Source organism: Oncorhynchus clarkii, chromosome 19 (assembly GCF_045791955.1).
Source record: "Oncorhynchus clarkii lewisi isolate Uvic-CL-2024 chromosome 19, UVic_Ocla_1.0, whole genome shotgun sequence".
Taxonomy (NCBI): Eukaryota; Metazoa; Chordata; class Actinopteri; order Salmoniformes; family Salmonidae; genus Oncorhynchus; species Oncorhynchus clarkii.
In genome coordinates, this window is record NC_092165.1 from 48842179 (window position 1) to 48864662 (window position 22484).

The 22484-nt window shown below is 40.9% G+C and overlaps 2 protein-coding genes across 7 annotated transcripts in view; both read left to right on the forward strand.

The window, feature by feature from the left end:
* The window catches only part of LOC139375333 (myelin transcription factor 1-like protein), a 163522-nt gene extending 145996 nt beyond the window's left edge, over nucleotides 1–17526 (forward strand). For 4 of the 6 annotated variants that reach the window (XM_071117017.1, XM_071117016.1, XM_071117015.1 and 1 more), the window contains 10 exons: nucleotides 3093–3214; nucleotides 4166–4234; nucleotides 6139–6201; nucleotides 6343–6426; nucleotides 7789–8010; nucleotides 8212–8306; nucleotides 9058–9161; nucleotides 9746–9889; nucleotides 10878–10940; nucleotides 14943–17526. In XM_071117017.1, coding sequence (XP_070973118.1) covers nucleotides 3093–3214; nucleotides 4166–4234; nucleotides 6139–6201; nucleotides 6343–6426; nucleotides 7789–8010; nucleotides 8212–8306; nucleotides 9058–9161; nucleotides 9746–9889; nucleotides 10878–10940; nucleotides 14943–15083 — 1107 coding nt within the window. In that variant the 3' untranslated portion in view covers nucleotides 15084–17526. Of the gene's footprint in view, nucleotides 1–3092; nucleotides 3215–4165; nucleotides 4235–6138; nucleotides 6202–6342; nucleotides 6427–7788; nucleotides 8011–8211; nucleotides 8307–9057; nucleotides 9162–9569; nucleotides 9618–9745; nucleotides 9890–10877; nucleotides 10941–14942 lie in introns of all 6 variants that reach the window. The other 2 variants (XM_071117020.1, XM_071117021.1) reach the window with 2 other exon arrangements.
* Nucleotides 17527–18564: 1038 nt separating this feature from the next.
* LOC139375345 (peroxidasin-like) overlaps nucleotides 18565–22484 on the forward strand; it is a 91004-nt gene continuing 87084 nt past the window's right edge. Inside the window, exon 1 of the mRNA XM_071117042.1 lies at nucleotides 18565–18793. Within this exon, the coding sequence (XP_070973143.1) occupies nucleotides 18609–18793 (185 nt within the window). The 5' untranslated portion in view covers nucleotides 18565–18608. The remainder of the gene's footprint in view (nucleotides 18794–22484) is intronic.

Below are 22484 nucleotides of genomic sequence, written 5' to 3' on the forward strand. Positions count from 1 at the left end.
CACATCCCAGCACTGATTGATGATTTCCTGACAGAGGTGGAGAAAACACTCCTTATAATACAACACGCCCACAAATGAGCAAGACTGTTACACAAATAGGCCTGAAACTAGCATGAAACTAAGTCCACAATGACAAGTGCTGAGCAATCAGACAGTTCAAACAGCAATGATAAACTACTGTAGGCTAGTAGGTAAAAGACAGCACTTAAATTAAATTGCCCTAGTAAGACAACAGCTACTCATTGAATCACAAAATCTACTTGGCACTCTTGTAAGAGTTGATCCCCTTCCAAACTATAGATGACACACTTTTGTGTGTGTGTGTGTGTGTGTGTGTGTGTGTGTGTGTGTGTGTGTGTGTGTGTGTGTGTGTGTGTACGTTAGCGTGCCTGCGTTTGTGCCTGCCTGCGTGTGTGTATGTGTGCCCGTTTTTGCAATGTAGAGGAACTAACAATTTTTCAATTTTTTGCTAGATATATTTGCCTGTGTCTTTAGGGGCATTACTGTACACACAGGAAAATAGAGCATTTACCAGGCAGCCTGCACTGTAGACAAAGCCTGTCTGCAGCCAGACACTAGCCATCTGGGACTTCACGAGAGTGCCATCTAGTGTAGCTGTTAAGTACTGCATTAGAACGCTCAGCCAGCTCCCTAATTCTGATTCCATTGTGCTGAGGGCAATAGGCACAGTTAAACTGAGGAGCACAACATAGTGAAGCCTACTGCAGCACAACAAAGAGAATATTACTATGAGGTTTTCCTCATATAATCCTGCAAATTGTCCTGCAAATAGATAGCTTAAATCCAGAAATATGCAGCACTGAGTAGACTCCAGGATTTCTTGTCAAGATAGCCCTGACGTTTCCAGTCTGTTGTGATAAGAAGTTATTTACTCAATCAACCCTCAAAGGCTGCATTAATTACACAACCGCATTTCCAGTCTCCTCAGTCAGAGACTCTTCTGTTGATTTGCAAAACTCATGAACAAATTGGCTTAGGCACTCCTATGATCCCTTGGTGCAGTGATGGTTGTCGACGGTATTATTCAAATCAAATTGCATTTGTCACATGCTTCATAAACAACAGATGTAGACTAATAGTAAAATGCTTTCTTATGGGCCTTACCCAGCAATGCAGAATAAAAAATTAAAAAATGACATGAGGAATAAATGCACAATGAATAACAATAACTTGGCTATATACACGGGGTATCAGTACTGAGACGATGTTTAGGGGTATGAGGTAATTGAGTTAGTTATGTACATATAGGTAGGGATAACATGACTACTTCCTGAGTGCTGTGTCTCTCCAAAACCCAGATTGACGGCATGGCAGAGCCTCCTCAGCCACCAGCCGGCCACCCAGCCAGGCATGCACCTCATTTGCATACAAATTGAGATAGAAAGTGCCATTGTGTTTTAAAGAAAGCTGCTTCTAAAGCTCTGAGAACACCAGGGCAGCTCTGACTCTTTCTCTCTCACGTTCTCTCTCTCTCTCTCTCTCTCTCTCCCGCTCTCCCGCTCTCTCTCTCTCTCCCTCCCTCTCTCTCTCAGTCTCTCTCTTGCTCTCTCTGTGTGTGTGTGTGTGTGTGTGTGTGTGTGCGTGCGTGTGTGTGTGTGTGTGTGTGTGTGTGTGTGTGTGTGTGTGTGTGTGTGTGTGTGTGTGTGTGTGTGTGTGTGTGTGTGTGTGTGTGTGTGTGTGTGTGAGAGAGAGAGTGTGTGTGAGAGGCTGATAATCCACCCTCTGATGGTCTGAGTAATAACTTTAGTTTATGTGTGTTCTAGGGGTTTTATAATCCTTGTGGAGACCAGAAGTCCTCATATGGAGAGTAAAGCAAGGACAATTCGCCAGTCCCCATTAGGACAAAGGCTATTTTAGTTTTAGGGATGAGGATTAGGGTTATGGTTACAATTGGGGATAGGGTTACAATTAGGGTTAGGTTTAGGGTTAGGAGTTAGGTTTAGGTTTAGGGTAAAGGGTTTGGGGTTAAGGTTAGGTGTATGATTAAGGTTAACGGATAGGGTTAAGGGTTAGGGAAAATAGGATTTTGAATGGGAGTCAATTGTTTGGTCACCACAAGGATAGTAAAACAAACATGTAAATGATAGGGGACACCCTTTACCTTGTGCTCCTCTTCTACCCTGCTGGCTGCCCAGAAACAGCTCTAAACTGGTGCTGGCAGCCACTGGCAGCCCGATGGGCAATGCCTCCCATGCCCTTTGTCTCCTACAGTACTTGCTCTGTCAGAGCTGTCAGTTTCAATCCATACCCAGCTAGCAGATAATGTTCTGGAAACAATATGTTTCTTAAAGCTTGGTGGGAGAGTGGTTGTCTTATGGTTATTTAGCATACAACGTTCCCACACATTTTTGAGAATGGTGCAGGATATTTGCTTAGCTATGGAACATTCTCTGCACATTTACGTAACTTGAGAAAAAAACTTTACTTTCATGACTTTAACAGAACATTTTCTTAAAGTTTAAACCTGGTTACACAACATTTTGGTAATGATCTAGGAACGTTCTCCAACTGGTTTGACATTGGGAATGTTCTCAAGTTGTTCAGAGAACGTTAAGGAACAGCATAACGTTTCCTACAGGTTTCCTCATGGTTATATTTAAAGTCATGTTCTCAAATTGTTCCTGAGAACATTAAGATACATTTCCATAAAAAACACAAGAAAACTTTAGTAACGTTCAGAGAATTCCATTCTCAGCATCAACAAAACTTTGTGTTCAGGTGTGTTGGCCGCGCCCACTTATTGACCTCACCTGATCATAATGAGTGCTTGTTTCCTTTTAAATGGGGTCGGTTTGAAAATACAAAAATAAACACCTTTGTATGTGTAAAAAATCATGGCATGCTAGCTCCATCCTGTGTAAACTGGAACAACAAGTCCCCCTCCGTCCTCGCCATCTATTTGACTGTGTGTATCTCTCTTTCACTCTCCCCCATCCCTCTCTCTCCTCTTTTCTCGCTCATCCCTCTCTCTTATTCACCCTCTCATCCCAATCTCTCTCATTTCCCATCTTTCTCACCGTCCTTCTCTCTCATATACCCTTTCTCTCTCCTCCATCCCTCTCTTTCTCTAGACAAATGACCTGGACCCATTCCAGGAGCTGCTGGAGCAGCGAGGTTACTCTGATGATGTCACCATGCACAGCACCAAGCCCAAGTACGCCCAGTGCAAAGAGAGCAAGAAGGACCTGATAACGTAAGACTGACCTGTACAGGATGTGTGTGTGTGTGTGTGCGTTTGTGTGTGTGTGTGTGCATTTGTGTGTGTGTGTGTGTGTGTGTGTGTGTGTGTGTGTGTGTGTGTGTGTGTGTGTGTGTGTGTGTGTGTGTGTGTGTGTGTGTGTGCGTGCGTATGGCATGCTAATGGCATGCTACATTTTTTTCAGTCAGCTTTTCATTTGATCCACAGCTCTTCAGCCAGTGTTTTGCTGGTTTCTTACGCTTCTCTTATGTTGATGGTTTAGCGTAATAAAACATGATGACCTCATCATGTTGCAGCTGCGCTCTAGAATGGGTCCAGAACAGTCCAAACCATTTTTGCAGACAGTCAAGCTAAACTGGAAACAATGAAAAACAAATCAGCCAACAATAAAAGGGATAAACAAACCTATTTATTTTATGTTCCTCTAGTTTTGGTTTCATTCTGTCTATTCCTCTGGTGACAGATGCCCAACATCTGGGCGTGAGGGCAGTGGTCGAGTGACTTACCTCGACTATGCTCTCGGACTACTGCAGACAGAATGCACATCTCTGTGTTTACCCTTAAGTATGATTACAGTTAACCCTTTGAGTCAACATAGTGTCTAAGTGATGTGTATCATCATGGTAAACATAGGCCTACCAGACACCCGATTATGTCAAGGAATGTAATCAATGAACTTACATGTCATGTCAACAAAACATTTATGTTCTACACAGGCTATTTCTGAAGGCAGTTATTTAGAGGGGTTAACACGTTTATTTACTGACTCATAGTCCCCCCTGCACTTGCATCATGGCTTTCTTGCAATTCCAGTCTTGTCAACGTGTGTGTTTGTGTGTAAGTGTGTGTACAGTGTGTACTGTGCATGTTTCTGTGTCTTTATGTTTCAGTGGTGGGCCCTCTCTCTTCTTTGCCTCACTAACGTTGTCATGGTATTTCTTCCAGTCTCTCTGGCTGTCCTTTAGCTGACAAAAGCATTCGAAGTATGATGGCTACCAACTCACAAGAGCTCAAGTAAGGCGTGAGATGTTTCATTTTTATTTTTGTTTCTTCTTTTATTGATATATTGTGAAAAAAGTAGAATTCCCAATTCCTGAATTCAGAACTTGGTTTTAGTTCCTCAGACAAAGCAAAAACACTCTACTGACTGTTATTAATATGTATGTTTTATTTATGTGGTATATCAGCTTTAATAGTGCAGTGTCGTGTCTTTACTATCGTTAAGTGAAGACTGATAGTTTTTATCAAAGATTCTCTGTAATTAGTTATTACCCGACTAGACTGATTAATCATGTAACCGTAATTACTAGGAAGTCGGGGCACCAAGGAAAAATATTCAGATTACAAAGTTATCATTTCCTAAAATAACTTTTCAGATATTTTATCTGATCAATTAGTCTTCGAATTAATGAATTATTTACTTTACCTCACGTTAGTCTCATTCCGAACGTCGTAAATTGTTGGTTATCTGCACGAACCCAGTCTTCAGTATGAGTCATCCATACATCAATTGTCTTAAATCATTTATTTATTACTAACTAAGTAATTCACAGAAATGCATAAACAAACAAACAAACAAGGTAAATGTGGTTATATGAAATGATAGGAGAATGTGCCCTAGTGGGCTAAACCGGCATGGCGGCTTGATAGACAAAAGGGGAAGTGGGGGTCGACTAAGAAGTCACTACAGAGTGATAATTATAACAATTGAAATGCTAATCCTTTACACATGAACACTCACTCATTCGGGAACAATTGCAATCAATATATATATTTACGCTTGTAGAATTGTCCGTCTCTCTCCCTCTCTCTCTCTGTCCTGGTTATAGTGGGTAGTTCAGAGTGACATTCATTCATTTCGTTATAGAATGGATGTTTCGGCAGTTGTCGTTCTTCGCGTTCAATGATACCGAATTCCCAGCTGCAGACTAGTAATTAACATCAAAGACTTGTTCTTATTCTGTCGGTATCGATAGTCTAATAGTTTAACCACGTGGTATGGTTAAAAGATTCAGCAATGGTCTACAACCTTTGTCCTCCTAATGGAGAAAAACATGGTCTGCAACTGTTAGCCATCTCGTAATTGAGGTAAGCTAGGTCTGTTGATCGAAAACCCGAGTGGGGGTTTTATTCGGAATGTTCGAAAAGGGCTGTCCCAGGATGTCTGACCCTAACTGGGCTCAGGGGCGGTCCTCTGATTTAGTTCAAATCAAAAGGGAATTGTATTTTTCTTCATTAAACAGTCCAAAATCATATTACACAATTATACAAACAGTATCATACTCACTCATTCATCTTATACAACAATTAGATGTAAAGCTCATATCTGAGGCTATTATATAAACAGCGTTATGATAATGTGGCCACACCGTCTCCCATGAGCTTCCCCAAGTTGTGACAAACGGACCAGTTCGTAGCTGGATTATTCACCGATCTTTTATACTTTCTCCGGAACATGAAATTTGTTCGTACCTCAAGTTCTGTGAGGTGGAAGGATTTCCTTTGTTCTTCATGAAAATCTACTCTCTCTATACTGTGTGTCCATGAGGAGATCCTCAGGAATTTATGAGGTCTCTCTGACCACAGCAACCTAGTTGAAGGAGGAAAGGGGGAGGCAGGGATAGGGGGATAGGGCTTGCTATACCCAAAGAGGTCAATGTCATGACAGCAGATATATGGTAGGTTCTATCAATGTAATTGTCTGCATCATTTCCAATAGCCTATATATAGTATATATATTTAAGTACATTTTCCTTTATTGTTTTCCCTTAACCTTCCCGTAATTGGAGTACACTCTACTGACTGATACAGCGAAATACATTATAGATGTAACGGTACAGAATGAGTGTGTTTTTGACTGTGTCCCTTAAGCCCTGTTGGTTGCTGTAGGCCCTGATTCGCTGTGTTTTCTGTCCCAGGTGCCCGACACCGGGGTGCGATGGTTCTGGGCATAATACTGGCAACTACGCATCACACAGAAGGTAAAATAAACCCAAACACACACACACACTTCTAGTTATTCACAATGGCAGTGGACAGCACACACACCTCTCAGGCTGGTTCAGAGGAAGTTCTCTGTATTAATAATATTTGCAATTGATATGGTTGTCTTTCCTCTGCAGTCTATCAGGGTGTCCGCGGGCCAGGAAGAGTGGAATGAAGATAACACACAGTAAAGAGGACAAGGAGGACCAGGAGCCCATCAGGTAGAGTTAGCCTGCCAAACCCCTCTTAAAGACTACTACAGCTCTCACCCAATTTCTAGATGCCCTTAACCAACTCTCACTGTTCTTTTTAGATTGAAACAGAGACAGGCAACCCCCAGTGGTTTGAAAATGAGGGTTGTCCTATGTAGTGGCATCACAAAAATATACAGAGATAGTTAGCTGGAGAGAGAGACAGAGATTGATCTGGTTTCTCTCTAATGAGCTTTTCTGGCTGCTCTCTCATCGATTTCTCAGTGGTGCTGAGAGAAAACCAACACCCTGGCCTGTCTGTCTGCCTGTCTGTCTGTCGATCTATCTCCCACGGTCAGCCAAGCCAACAGAGGCAGGGTCGCTTTCCCACACATCTATCTTCACTAAAAGCCATGATTGCATGGAACTCCCTTCCATCTTAAGTGAACAGCAAACCTGGTTTCAAAAAACAAATAAAGCAACACCTCACGGCACAATGCCTCTCCCCTATCTGACCTGCTTGTTGTGTGTACTATATGTACTGACATGTTCATGTAACTGATAGATGGACACACATGCACACTACATGTTAGGTTTTCAATGTATGTAAATTGTAAAGTATTTTGTCTGTAATGTCTTTTTAGTTACATGTCGGACCCCAGTAAGACTAGCTGTCACCACTGCCGTCGTCTAATGGGGATCCTAATAACATCAACAACAAAAAACTGCTCCAAATAAGCATTGGCTGGAGGAGAAAAGTTATTGGGCTTAGAGTCAACCTGTTCTCTTTCTGAAAGCATTTGGAACTGTGTGTGGGGGTTTGGACCATTTTCGGAAAGAGATTGTGACTGTTTCTGGAAATATAATAAGCCTGATTGATAGTTTAATATAACCAAGGGGAGTTGTAACAATAACCCACTGGGGAAATATTCTGTGTTGAAACATTTTCAGCTTCACTGCATCTGATTAGCCATAGTGCCAAGTGCTGATTTAACGTTGACTGACTGTAGTCGGTGTCAGTGTGATAAACTGCCAAAGGGACAGATTAGACCACATCAGACCAGATTGAAGATGTTTTTATTTATATTTAAGTCAGAGTGATTACTGATACCGTATCCTCTCCCATTCTGCACACTGTAACTCAAAATACAAACAAAGTCATACTGCATTCACTGAAACAAAATTATATTTCCTCAACTCAAGCACCCATGAAGCTATATGTGGTCCAACTTTACATTATATAGACCTTATGTCATAGTAATAACTATGTCATTAATAACACAATTCTTCCTGACAATGCATCCTGAGCAGGAAAACTTCTGGGTCCTTGTCAGGAAAAAACTCTTGACCCTGGTTATTAGAATAACTAGACCATCCCTACGCCCTTCACAGGTGTCCGGTCCCGGGCTGTGGCGGTCAGGGTCATGTGACAGGGAAGTATGCATCTCACCGCAGTGCATCAGGCTGCCCCCTAGCGGCCAAGCGGCAGAAGGACGGTTACATGAATGGCTCCCAGTTCACATGGAAGGCTGGGAAGACAGACGGCATGTCCTGTCCCACCCCGGGCTGTGACGGCTCGGGTCACGTCAGTGGGAGCTTCCTCACACATCGGAGGTGGGTCTGGGTTCTGTATCAATATTTGATCATCCTCGCTTTCTCCCTTCCTTGAAGTAATCACTGATCTGACGGGATCTGTGAAAGCTAGTGGAGCCAATGCTTCACTCATCCAGTCAGGTTTTGTGTGTGTTTAAATAAAATATGCACTATTTGTATGTATGTCTAAAAATTTCTAATATTTCTCATATTTTCCCCAAGTTTGTCGGGCTGTCCGCGTGCCACCTCTGCCATGAAGAAAGCCAGACTGTCTGGACTGTCTGAAATGCTAACGATAAAACAGCGCACCAGCAACGGTAATGACTGTCACTGCTCACTCACACAATGGAGCCAATCAGGAGTGTGTATGCGTAATGAGCTACTGAGTGAAATCTTAATCTGACATACAGAGCCAACCAGGAGTGTGTGTGTGTAATGATCTACTGAGTCGAATCCCAATCTGATATAAAGAGCCAATCAGGAGTGTGTATGCGTAATGAGCTTCTGAGTAGAATCCCAATCTGACATAAAGAGCCAATCAGGAGTCGGTACACGTAATGAGCTCCTGAGTAGAATCCAAATCTGACATAAAGAGCAAGTCAGGATTGGGTATGTGTCATTTTTATTTTTATTTTACCTTTATTTAACTAGGCAAGTCAGTTAAGAACAAATTCTTATTTACAATGGCGGCCTAAGAACAGTGGGTTAACTGCCTTGTTCAGTGGCAGAACGACAGATTTTTACCTTGTCAGCTCGGTGATTCGATCTAGCAACCTTTCGGTAACTGGCCACTGAGTAGAATCCTAATCTGACATAAAGAACCAATCAGGAGTGTGTATGCGTAATGAGCTACTGAGTGGAACCCCAATCTGAATTAAAGGGTACAGGATTGCCATACATCCTTTGAGCTAGCAAACTAGCCAGTGACAATTAGTGTATAAGAGACCATCCCTCTGCTTCTATCACACATCTCATTCACCCACCACTGACACATCACTTGAAATATGTAGTTGGGCTCGGGGTGGGTGGCAGGTGTCTAATAATTGTTCACTGTATAATATTTTTAAGGAATCGAAAATGAGGAAGAAATTAAACAGCTGGATGAAGAAATCAAAGATTTAAGTGAATCAAATTCACAAGTGGAAGCAGATATGATCAAACTTAGAACACAGGTAAGTCAGTAGTTATATGTCACCTGTTTACTTGAAGATTTTACTCATTTCATGCTTACCTTTCAGTTTCTACCCATTGTGGCGCATCTATTGTCAGCACTCATATAATGGTAATGTGTACTACAATGGAGTGTGTATTTCATTGTTGTACAGCATACACCTAAATGAATCTACCCTCTGCTAAAAAGGTTACCAGAAAAGTTACAACTTGTAGTACATCTTTGGAACTGAATTGTACTGTATGTGCATTGGAGGCATATGGCATATTTGTTGGAATACACCCCACAGACTTTCAGTACATTTTAGTGAGTGTCAGTGTGTTGAATATCATGTGTCCATGCTTCATTGCTCTTCACCTGTGTTGCTCTGTTGCGGGTACATCCATCTCTCCGTGTGATGATGTCATAGACATGGCTGCACGCCAGCCAATCAGCAGTGAGTTGTGACATGTCTGAGGTAGGCCGCTGCCCGTGTTATGTGAACTGTGAACTGCACCCTGTGTGCTTCACTGTAACAACCAGAGGTAAAGAAGCACTACCTTTACGGTAACCTTCTTCTTCTCTCACTCTCCCCCCATTCCCTAGATTACCACAATGGAGTCTAATCTGAAGTCAATAGAGGAAGAAAACAAGGTGATTGAACATCAAAATGAATCTCTCCTGCATGAGCTGGCCAGCCTCAGCCAGACACTGATTAACAGTTTAGCTAATATCCAGCTCCCTCATATGGTAAGGGAACACCAAGAACGGCAATCGGGCAAGTTCCTATAAGCAAACATACTGTAGCATATGAGTTGATTCATTTACATACTCATCTATGTACAGTATTTATCTATTCATTTCTGTGAAGCCCATACGGTTCCAGTGGTTGTGCATGCTGAGTTGAGCAGGGGCTTTCTGAGCCTAGATCAATGAAAAATAAGAGTATTCATCATTTTAGCCAAAGTGAATAGGGGAAGTATTATATGATGCGCGTGTTATGAATTATAGAGCGATTAGACAATCAGTTTCAAACAAAGGTGTTAACAGTTGACTTTGGCAGGAGTTCACCAGAGCTGAGTACCGGCACCTAAAGATTTTTACTGCTTGAGTAAAGTACTGACATCTGACACATGTTAACACTGAAATGAAAACTTAAGTCTCTACCACTTTGGCTCTCGGTCTATAGCTATAGGCTACTACATTTGTAAATTCAACAAACTTACTTGTGGATCTATCATGGATTTTCATAGGACAGTACATGCTATAATTGCAGGTCTGTATTTACTGTAGTGCTACATGTATTTAAGGCATGTCAAAAACAGCTTTTCTCCATAAGCATCCATTAGATTGTTTTCTTATAGTCTTCAGAAGAAAATTAAAAAATAGCACTGGTCCAAAAACGATGAATGATGCCTGTGTCAATCACAAATTAAAATCTTGGCATTTTTTTTATTCTTAAAACTCTATCTCCTTATCTTAAAACGTGCAACGTTTGTGTGTGAACACAATGCAATATCATTCCAGAGGCTGTGATCATTCTGACTATGGTGTGAGCTGGATTCAGTTGCTGGCCCAATTCGCTATGTTTTCTTATGTTTTGCCTCTGTTTATTTCACATATCAATTGTGTCAGATGTTCTGTTGGTGCTGTAGCTCAAATGCTACCACCTAGGGATTGTCTGAGAGAGTAACAGTAACTAGGTAGCAACTAACAGTAACTAACCTTTCCCCCATAGAAACCGCTGGCACACAAAGAGGCTTCCATTAGAAATAACAGCTGCTTACAGATGCATCAGAGAGTAAGACAATCATTCATCATTTCTTAATCTAACACTGCTTTTCTTTCTGTTAATCCTTCTCCTTGTTTCCTCATCAATGCACTGTATGAAAGACTGGACCTCTGTTTTTCGCAATCATGTTACATAGCAAGATTTTGTCCTGTATTTTAAGCTTTATCCAGAAATGGGAATTAAACAAAAACAATTGTCTTTTTAACAATTGTCTGAGGATAGTGCTGGACCATCTGACAAGAAGAGGGTACAGTTTAATGAAAAACTGCAAAACACAGGGCCCTAATTATTATACCATCAAAACACAGGGCCCTAATTATTATACCATCAAAACACAGGGCCCTAATTATTATACCATCAAAACACAGGGCCCTAATTATTATACCATCAAAACACAGGGCCCTAATTATTATACCATCAAAACACAGGGCCCTAATTATTATACCATCAAAACACAGGGCCCTAATTATTGTACCATCAAAACACAGGGCCCTAATTTTTATACCATCAAAACACAGGGCCCTAATTATTGTACCATCAAAACACAGGGCCCTAATTATTATACCATCAAAACACAGGGCCCTAATTATTATACCATCAAAACACAGGGCCCTAATTATTATACCATCAAAACACAGGGCCCTAATTATTATACCATCAAAACACAGGGCCCTAATTATTATACCATCAAAACACAGGGCCCTAATTATTGTACCATCAAAACACAGGGCCCTAATTATTATACCATCAAAACACAGGGCCCTAATTATTATACCATCAAAACACAGGGCCCTAATTATTATACCATCAAAACACAGGGCCCTAATTATTATACCATCAAAACACAGGGCCCTAATTATTATACCATCAAAACACAGGGCCCTAATTATTATACCATCAAAACACAGGGCCCTAATTATTATACCATCAAAACACAGGGCCCTAATTATTATACCATCAAAACACAGGGCCCTAATTATTATACCATCAAAACACAGGGCCCTAATTATTATACCATCAAAACACAGGGCCCTAATTATTATACCATCAAAACACAGGGCCCTAATTATTATACCATCAAAACACAGGGCCCTAATTATTGTACCATCAAAACACAGGGCCCTAATTATTATACCATCAAAACACAGGGCCCTAATTATTATACCATCAAAACACAGGGCCCTAATTATTATACCATCAAAACACAGGGCCCTAATTATTGTACCATCAAAACACAGGGCCCTAATTATTATACCATCAAAACACAGGGCCCTAATTATTATACCATCAAAACACAGGGCCCTAATTATTATACCATCAAAACACAGGGCCCTAATTATTATACCATCAAAACACAGGGCCCTAATTATTGTACCATCAAAACACAGGGCCCTAATTATTATACCATCAAAACACAGGGCCCTAATTATTATACCATCAAAACACAGGGCCCTAATTATTATACCATCAAAACACAGGGCCCTAATTATTGTACCATCAAAACACAGGGCCCTAATTATTATACCATCAAAACACAGGGCCCTAATTATTGTACCATCAAAACACAGGGCCCTAATTATTATACCATCAAAACACAGGGCCCTAATTATTATACCATCAAAACACAGGGCCCTAATTATTATACCATCAAAACACAGGGCCCTAATTATTATACCATCAAAACACAGGGCCCTAATTATTATACCATCAAAACACAGGGCCCTAATTATTATACCATCAAAACACAGGGCCCTAATTATTATACCATCAAAACACAGGGCCCTAATTATTGTACCATCAAAACACAGGGCCCTAATTATTATACCATCAAAACACAGGGCCCTAATTATTATACCATCAAAACACAGGGCCCTAATTATTATACCATCAAAACACAGGGCCCTAATTATTGTACCATCAAAACACAGGGCCCTAATTACTATACCATCAAAACACAGGGCCCTAATTATTATACCATCAAAACACAGGGCCCTAATTATTATACCATCAAAACACAGGGCCCTAATTATTATACCATCAAAACACAGGGCCCTAATTATTGTACCATCAAAACACAGGGCCCTAATTATTATACCATCAAAACACAGGGCCCTAATTATTATACCATCAAAACACAGGGCCCTAATTATTATACCATCAAAACACAGGGCCCTAATTATTGTACCATCAAAACACAGGGCCCTAATTATTATACCATCAAAACACAGGGCCCTAATTATTATACCATCAAAACACAGGGCCCTAATTATTGTACCATCAAAACACAGGGCCCTAATTATTATACCATCAAAACACAGGGCCCTAATTATTATACCATCAAAACACAGGGCCCTAATTATTATACCATCAAAACACAGGGCCCTAATTATTGTGTCATCAAAATGCAGGGCCCTAATGACAGAACCATCAAAACACAGGGCCCGAATTATAGTTTAATTAAAACACAGGGCCCTAAAGATAGTATCATTAAAACACAGGGCCCGAATTATAGTTTAATTAAAACACAGGGCCCTAACGATAGTATCATTAAAACACAAGGCCCTAATGATAGTAGCATTAAAACACAAGGCCCTAACGATAGTATCATTAAACACAAGTCCCTAATGATAGTATCATTAAAACACAGGGCCCTAATGATAGTATCATTAAAACACAAGGCCCTAACGATAGTATCATTAAAACACAGGGCCCTAATGATAGTATCATTAAAACACAAGGCCCTAACGATAGTATCATTAAAACACAAGGCCCTAATGATAGTATCATTAAAACACAGGGCCTGAATTATAGTTTAATTAAAACGCAGGGCCCTAACGATAGTATCATTAAAACATAGGGCCCTAATGATAGTATCATCAAAACACAGAGCTCTAATGATAGTATCATTAAAACACAGGGCCCCAATGATAGTATCATCAAAACACAGGGCCCTAATGATACTATCATAAAAACACAGGGCCATAATGATAGTATCATCAAAACACAGGGCCTTAATGATAGTATCATCAAAACACAGGGCCATAATGATAGTATCATCAAAACACAGGGCCATAATGATAGTATCATCAAAACACAGGGCCATAATGATAGTATCATCAAAACACAGGGCCATAATGATAGTATCATCAAAACACAGGGCCATAATGATAGTATCATCAAAACACAGGGCCATAATGATAGTATCATCAAAACACAGGGCCATAATGATAGTATCATCAAAACACAGGGCCATAATGATAGTATCATCAAAACACAGGGCCATAATGATAGTATCATCAAAACACAGAGCCATAATGATAGTATCATCAAAACACAGGGCCATAATGATAGTATCATCAAAACACAGGGCCATAATGATAGTATCATCAAAGGCACCATAATAGAGTCAGCAGATTTAGTCCTCTGTCTGGTTCAGAAACTCTCCCATTCATGTCCTCATGTCTTTCCCATGTCCATCTTTATTTCATTCATATGACCATTTATTTTCCCCAGTCTTCCTGATTCCCATCCAATCCTGAATTTTCCTTTATTAGAGTCCTTCTAACCTCAATGATCATCTATTTGAATGGCAAAATCTTGTTTTAGCCAAGTAAAAGTGCACTTGTTGGTTGCAAAGTGTATAAACATAAAATGTGTATAGACACTGCAGCATGACCCTCTCTTCCCAATGTGAACGTCACTGTGTCTTTCTCTGTGTTGATCATCTTTGTCTAAGACCACCACTTATCAGCCGTTCCCCTGTGGTTAGACACCTTATTTTTAGAGCAATCAAATATGAAAGGCACTTTCACGGGGCTAGCTTAGAGAATAGTTTGTTTCAAGTGGTTTTATTAACTCTGGTTAGATTTTTTGTTAAAACAGCTGTTTGTAAGTCTTAGCTCCTCAATGGGTGATTTTAGAGAGTTATTTTCTGACCTGTCTTCTGTTCTCTGTTCATCATCTCTTCTTCTTATGATCTCACCTTTCTGCTGTTGTTGAAATATTCCACAGGAGCCGATCAGCGATCAGAACTTTGATGCTTATGTGACCACTCTAACAGACATGTACACTAACCAGGAGCATTACCAGAGTCCAGAGAACAAAGCCCTGTTGGAAAACATCAAACAAGCAGTGCAAGGAATCCAAGCGTAACCCAGCATGCTACCAAGCCCAGCAAATGACAGAGCATCTTCTCAAAGAGGAGTGAAAGAAATCAACATTCGCAGGAAAGAGCTAGAAGTGACATGATAGGATGATGCCTCATGGTTTGCTGCTGTAACATATCATACAGTGTTACATATTGATTTTCATTCTTAAAAAAAAAAGAAATGTTATGCTTAGAAAAATTCATAACGATTTTTCTTTTTGGTCTTGCTTTGAAGAAAAAAATAAATAAATGACAAAATAGTTTTTGAAAACATTCACCTTTTGTACGTTTTCATACTGTATGAGCTGACATAGTGTGATGTAATGTTTTTAACTGCTCACGTATGCACATTTTTTTGTGTATATTTCTGAACAGTAAGCTGTATAACATAAGACAGTGCTTGATGATGAAGCATTTTAGATGAAAAAGCTGCACTGGACAGTGAATTTTTAATTTTTAATTTAAATGGGGGAACTGCACGGAGGTAGCTACTTTTCAATGATGTTTTCCTCAATGGAAGACTTTGGAATCCTAAAGATGTTTGTTTTTTCTTGTTTGCAGATTGTTGAATAGCAAGACTTGGTTGCAAATGACTTTATTTTTAACAATGCTTGAAAAATTATTTGTCTTCTTTTTTAAAGTTTGGTAGCTATAGGTGGGGGCATTTTTATGTGTTGGAAATGAGTATGGAAAGAAACTGACTTGATGTTTGTATGAATGTAACAGTTTATTGTAAACATCATGACACGGAAACCCAATGGTGAAAATCCCATTATCTAGAAAGTACTATTCACTCTTGATATTTTGTGTTTGTAGATACCCATTGGTGATGTTTAATGGCAATAGAGTACGCAGGACTCATTCTAGCATTTAGTAGTTAGTTCTGTTTCAAATTTCGAAACTTCTGTTGCTAGAATCGGGCAATGTCTCAGCAATATATATCTAAATCATATGTTTATAGAAATGGGATGCAATCAACAGGAAAAAAATATTTGGGTATATGCAATGACTTGTTTATAAACATAGGGGTGGAGGAACAAATTAATCTTTTTACTATATGTAAAATAAATGTTTTATATAAATCTTTTAAGTACAAAGAAAGTATTTAAAAAAGTTGGACATTCAGTTTTAAAGATGAAATGCTCTATGAGTTCCACTCTCTTTACAGACAATTTTGCACATAAGGGACACCTTCGTTTCCATGTTTTGATGTTTTTACAGAAACTAAAACAGTACCTGAGAGCCTACCGGAGGGTGACAAAGGTTTTGTAAAGAGTATTTATACTAAAGTATGAGAGAGAGCGGGTCTTACAGGGTCATTGTCCCCACTTGCCAGTAGACTATTTGCACTTGTCTTAGAGATAGTATCCTAACATGCGGCGGTGTGCAATTTCCAGGTGTTCCTTTTGCACACGATTGGAGCAAATAACTGCTAAGAGCCACTAGGTGATGAATTAGTACCACTGAAAGAGACTACAGGGATTTGAATCAGAAATTACGATTATAACCATACAAGTAATACTGTATTATCAAAGGGTCAAACAATGATGCTATTTCATTTTGGTATGTTATATGAATATTAAATCATCCCCAGCAGCACTTTATATCTAATCACTGTACAAATTAAATAGTCAATCAATTAAAGGTTCAAAAAAAATAAGTAAAAAGAGGTTGTTTTCCCATTAGGCTTGGAGAGTGGGACATTCACTCTTCTAGTTGACTCTTCTGCTCGGAATGAGGTGATGCAGTTTCATGTCTGTATGCAGCCCCTCTTTATGTTGTGGTATTAGTTGTTAGCGACCATGTTCAGAATTGGCCTTCTTGAGAGCTAATGCAAAGGTGCTTGTCATTCACCTGATCTTGTCTATTGTACTTTTACATCCTCTTTTAGGGCTCCATCGTCAATGACTGCATACAGTATGCCTTTCTCCACAGCATCGTGTCTGCAGCTTTTTGACAATATAGTAATGCTTTCAGTAGAGTAATACCTAGTATCAGTTTTTGAATTAATTCTCATTATCAGTACAATTGAGGAATTTAAAGCACAAACCGGCTGCTCATCTACCATTAGTACATAATATCAAATTTGAGAAAAGTTATCTGTGACTATTTACATAGGGAACACAAAAGGTGTCACATATTAGAATTTTCATATAAATGATTGTGAATTCATCAGAGTTTATTTATTATCACTTATTCATTTTGAGGTTGATTTAAGTAATCATGAACAAAAACAGGATTTTGTACAAACTATTGTGCTCTCTGTGGACCTGAAGTTTAATTTATTTTTGTACTACACAGCATGGATTTGTTGACATTTTAATTTTGCTATAAGTGTGTGAGATCACAAGTTGCTGTGATATTTCATTTTTAAATTGTGAACTTTGTACAATTCTTGTCATGCTGGATGTTGACACATCTTACTCTGAATAAAGAAAAATTGTGTTGCCACAGGCCTGTAAATTTGATAGTCATCATTCTTGTTCATGCTCATTCAAAACCCACCATTCATGGAACACTAAAACATTTTTTGTTCAGTGAACGGCTGCAATAATACCCATGTTTTTTTTTTTTTCATTTCACAAAATAGTTACTGAATTTTACATTCCAGGACAATCCTCAGATGTTTTGCAATCAGAATCAAGCTTTCTTAGGATAACGCTTCATGCCATGTGGCAAATGTGGAGTTAATTCAGACCGCTATGAAGTGGAGTGGGAGTTTTGTTCCAGCAATATACTTCCCCAGTGTCATACCACATGACAACCAGAGGATGGCAGCACATAGCACTGTATAACATCATAGTCCTATGGAAATGTTCTTGCCTGTCTGTCTCGGACTGAAGTTAGAGGGAATCCCCCCAATTACCTATAATACAACACAAAATGTATCGAACATCAACCATCATATTCAGAACTACTATTATGAGCTGTAAATACATGGAAAGTAACACAATCATTTGGAGATAAGGGGATTATCAGACAAATCCTGAACTATTATTACATCCCTCCTAAACCATATCATAGTATGGCAATGTTTTCCATATTTGGCTGAGAATGGGCCCATCAACTCATTGCCTGTCAGACATTCCACCCAGCGGGAGACAAACTGGCAACATTTTACGGCATCATTACAGGTTAACTATGGTAGTAAAATATTTATATGTGCATTACAAGATCAGAAAATTACCTAATTCTTGTGAATGGCAATTTCCTGGAAACTCCAGAAACGTGAGTTAGTGTGGTACTTAGAGTACATTGATCAACTTTTAAACAGATGATGTATGAAATATAATTTTATTAACCATACTTTCCATTAGGCCTAAATCTACTTTGACATGGTTTCTTGATTGGCTTGCTCCCGAATCCAATATAACTTGTAACACTGCCCTACTTCTCTCTCTCTCTGCTTTGAGGGAGGGAGCGGGTCTAAGGCAGCTGAGTTCAGCTTTACAATAACTCTGCCGATGTAGTAGTTAGTCTGCGAGAGGGGTAGCTGGCGGTGTGTTCTCTGCGCTGCTGACTCCCTAGCAATGGCGCTGAGGACAAGCCAACTCTTCTCCCCTTTTCTAATCGCGGTGGGACTGATTGTGGTCGCCGTTGGCCCGCAGCCTGTCATTTCTTGTCCAAGCCGGTGTTTATGTTTTCGTACCACCGTGAGATGTATGCATTTAAATCTGGAAACCGTACCTGCTGTCGCTCCATCGACAACCATCCTGTAAGTAACGTTACATTGTATCTAAAGGGAAAGTTTGTAGGCTATGGAGGGAACGGAATGAACGCACGGATTGCTGAAAGAAGTAACAACCAACACAAGCGCTTTGCGATGACCATACGATCGCTTATGTTTGTATTTAAGCCAAATAATTTAAATTATGTTAATGTATCAATTCTTACCATATTTAAACCACAGTTGAGAATGCAGTATCATAAGAGCTATCCTCTTCTGGACCAGATCGCCATTCTGGTTGACAATATTCAAAGTTGCAATGATGGATTCTGCAATTTATTTTCCAGGTTTATCTTACATCTTTCATACAGATACCAAAATTCCAATAATCTACCATGCCTGATTTTTTTTTTATTCAAGCTTGTTGGTATATCTGAAAGGGGTAGGAGGTAAAAAAGAAAACATGGCAAATTAAAATCCACCCAAAGACCTAGTCATGATTCCTGCATTTTGACATACCTTTTAACAAAAATATATTTTTTTACAGTTAATTTACCAAATATTCTGTCTGAAATGGGAATTCCACATATGTGCTTGTTCCGGAAACTAGGACAAAGGCTTCAGACATCAGAGCATAGTTGGAGCCCCTTTTCTTCTTCATCTCCTTCTTCCTTCCTCCATTGGACGCTTCTGAATCTGTCAGTGTTGAGTGTTGTACGGAGGAAGGCTTTGGAGGGGAAAGCATATGTCAGTTGGCTCGCAGGACTTTGAAGTAAGCAGACACCTGTCTCTTTGCCCTGCTGGCCTGCGCTCAGTCTTGTCAGAACATGAATCCGACTGTCCCTGCCTTCCCATTTTTCCACTGTAAATTGTGCACACACTGAACTCAAGCACTATTTTGAAGGAACGCTTGATTGTGGGGAATAAGTATCTCCCTGGATATGAAGTCTTTCTGCATAGCAGATCACAGTAAGCCTTATTAAACAGAAGTCAGGCTGGATTAACAGCTCCTTTGATGGAGAAAAGTGAGTGTGTATGTTTGTGTGTGGGTAGAACCACGTTATGACACCAGTCCTGTGTCATACTTTCTGGTAGCTTTATGGACCCTTATGGAGGCTAAAAATACAAAATGTTCTATTTCTCGTAGCTTAACTGGGTCAGCTGATGGCTGTGAGGGCTGGGGGCAGAGGTGACTGGGTGGGCATGTTGGAGACAGGAGGTATTGTATGTAGAGGTTCATTTGGAGAGATGCTGGCTGGCCAAGCCCTGACGGTCGGGGCATTGCATTCCTTGTCCTGATCTGGCAGTGTGCCCGTCTCTGATGTGAAAATTCCTCATCATCAGCATTCCACAACCAGGTTCCTCAAAGTTGTGGGAATATATTTTGTTATTGTTTGAAATCTCAATCTCTGTTTCCCCTTTCTCTGTCTCTCAATCTATCCATCTCTCTTTCTCTATGTCTTCCCTTTTTTCTCTCTCCATCTCTAAGTTTCTCTCTTCTTCCACAGTATCCCCTTCTCTTTCTCTTACATTCTCCCTCTCTTTCACTCTCCCCCTCTTTCTCTTTCCCATTCTTTCTCTCTCCCTCTCTAAACTTATAAACCCTCCCTAGTTCTCTCCTGTGATGGATTTGATTAGGGGAACATTTTGGTTGGTTGGTGCAGGGCAGGCAGCTTTGTGCCAGATGCCTGTGTCTCTCCTGAGAGGCCCAGCTGGAGCTGGAGCTCAGACTGACCCCAGTTCTAATGTGGTGTGTGTGTCTAAACGCTCTGAGCCTAGTCATTCTACCCAGTGTGTGTAATGCATGCTTCTCTACTGATGTCAACCCCTGAAAGAACTCATTGGACCCTGGCCCAAACACTCCGGCTAAAAAACATACACACATATTTGTACATTAAATAAGAGAATCTCAAAAAGTAAGTGGCTGGTGTGAGATAAGTATCATTGCACTCTAAACATCTCTCTTCCCTTTACTTCCTGAAGGGAACAGGGGGATACGGTACACCCAGGACCTGTGCTCGGTGCTCCCGTTGTTTTAACTTTCAGGGTTTTTCTTTTTTCCCTCCCACCATCGATGTTCCACATTTATTTTTCAGCTGTTGTCTCTGAGGACTCTGTTTGAGGCATAATAGTAAATGACGCTTCCTCTCTGTAACGACGTTGCTGCACTCCTGCTCTGGGATTTCCTAAGATGGAGGAATGATTACTTTCACATTGTCAGCTCTATTTTGCCATCAGCGCTCATGAATCCTCTCAGCCTGTACCGACACACAGGCCCACAGCTGTTGATGCTTATTGTTCCGCTTGCTAATGCTCTGTGAAGGCACATTTTAAGCCATAAAAGACACAAGTAGGGATGGGTATCAAATAAACAATTATTTACAGCAAAAGAAACAGCATTGTTTTGAACAAATCACTATGAAAAACTCTAATGTCGTGATTATGTAAATGTAAACAAATGAAATAAACAATATTTTCCTGCAGAAGAAAAGACAGTGCAACACGGGTGGGGCCTGCAGGTAGGCTGCAGAAGGAAAGACAGTGAAACATGGGTGGGGCCAACAGGTAGGCTGCAGAAGAAAAGACAGTGCAACATGGGTGGGGCCAGCAGGTAGGCTGCAGAAGGAAAGACAGTGCAACATGGGTGGGGCCAGCAGGTAGGCTGCAGAAGAAAAGACAGAGCAACACGGGTGGGGCCAGCAGGTAGGCTGCAGAAGAAAAGACAGTGCAACACGGGTGGGGCCAGCAGGTAGGCTGCAGAAGAAAAGACAGAGCAATACGGGTGGGGCCAGCAGGTAGGCTGCAGAAGAAAAGACAGTGCAACACGGGTGGGGCCAGCAGGTAGGCTGCAGAAGAAAAGACAGAGCAATACGGGTGGGGCCAGTAGGTAGGCTGCAGAAGAAAAGACAGAGCAACACGGGTGGGGCCAGCAGGTAGGCTGCAGAAGAAAAGACAGAGCAACACGGGTGGGGCCTTCAGGTAGGCTGCAGAAGGAAATACAGTGCAACACAGGTGGGGCCTTCAGGTAGGCTGCAGAAGGAAAGACAGTGCAACACGGGTGGGGCCAGCAGGTAGGCTGCAAAAGGACTAACAGTTCTTAGCAGTTCTTCTGGAGAAAGATCAACATGTTAGCCTTCTCTGGCCCTCTCCTGGCTTATTATGTTCCCTGCAGTCGAAAATACCCTCTGACTCGGGGTGGAGGAGGCTTGAGCACAGAGGTAGCTTGTTGGAATGTTTGTGAGGAGAGGCAGAGTAGCTCTCTTCTATCACCACCACATCACAGGATCTTCAGCCATATGGATGGGAGGCAGGCCTTTGTAGAGCTCCACCTCTAGGTCAACATGCTCGCTGAGGGTGAGGGACGAGGTGTCCTGTTGGATCGTCAACCTCAACTCCTTGTCCTCTTCTGAGAACAGCTCCTCCAAGGCACTCCTTGTTTTGTACAATAGAGGGACTGTCTCCTCCATTTCCTCTCCTTCTCCTTCAGGCTCCTCATCTTGTTGCTGGTGCTCTGTGTCTGTCTGCTCCGGCTCCTCTGACAGCCCTGGTGTTGCTCCTGTCACATTGGCCTCAACAGTTGCCTTCCTCAGCCTGTCCCAGGTGGCGTCACTCACCTGCCTCCCTTTAAATCTGGGGTCCATTGCTGTGGCCTGATGCAGGAAGCCTTGAATGTCCTCATCCTGATAGCGCTCGGAGAGGTTCTCCCACACCTTCTCTTTGATGGTTGCCACAAACTGAT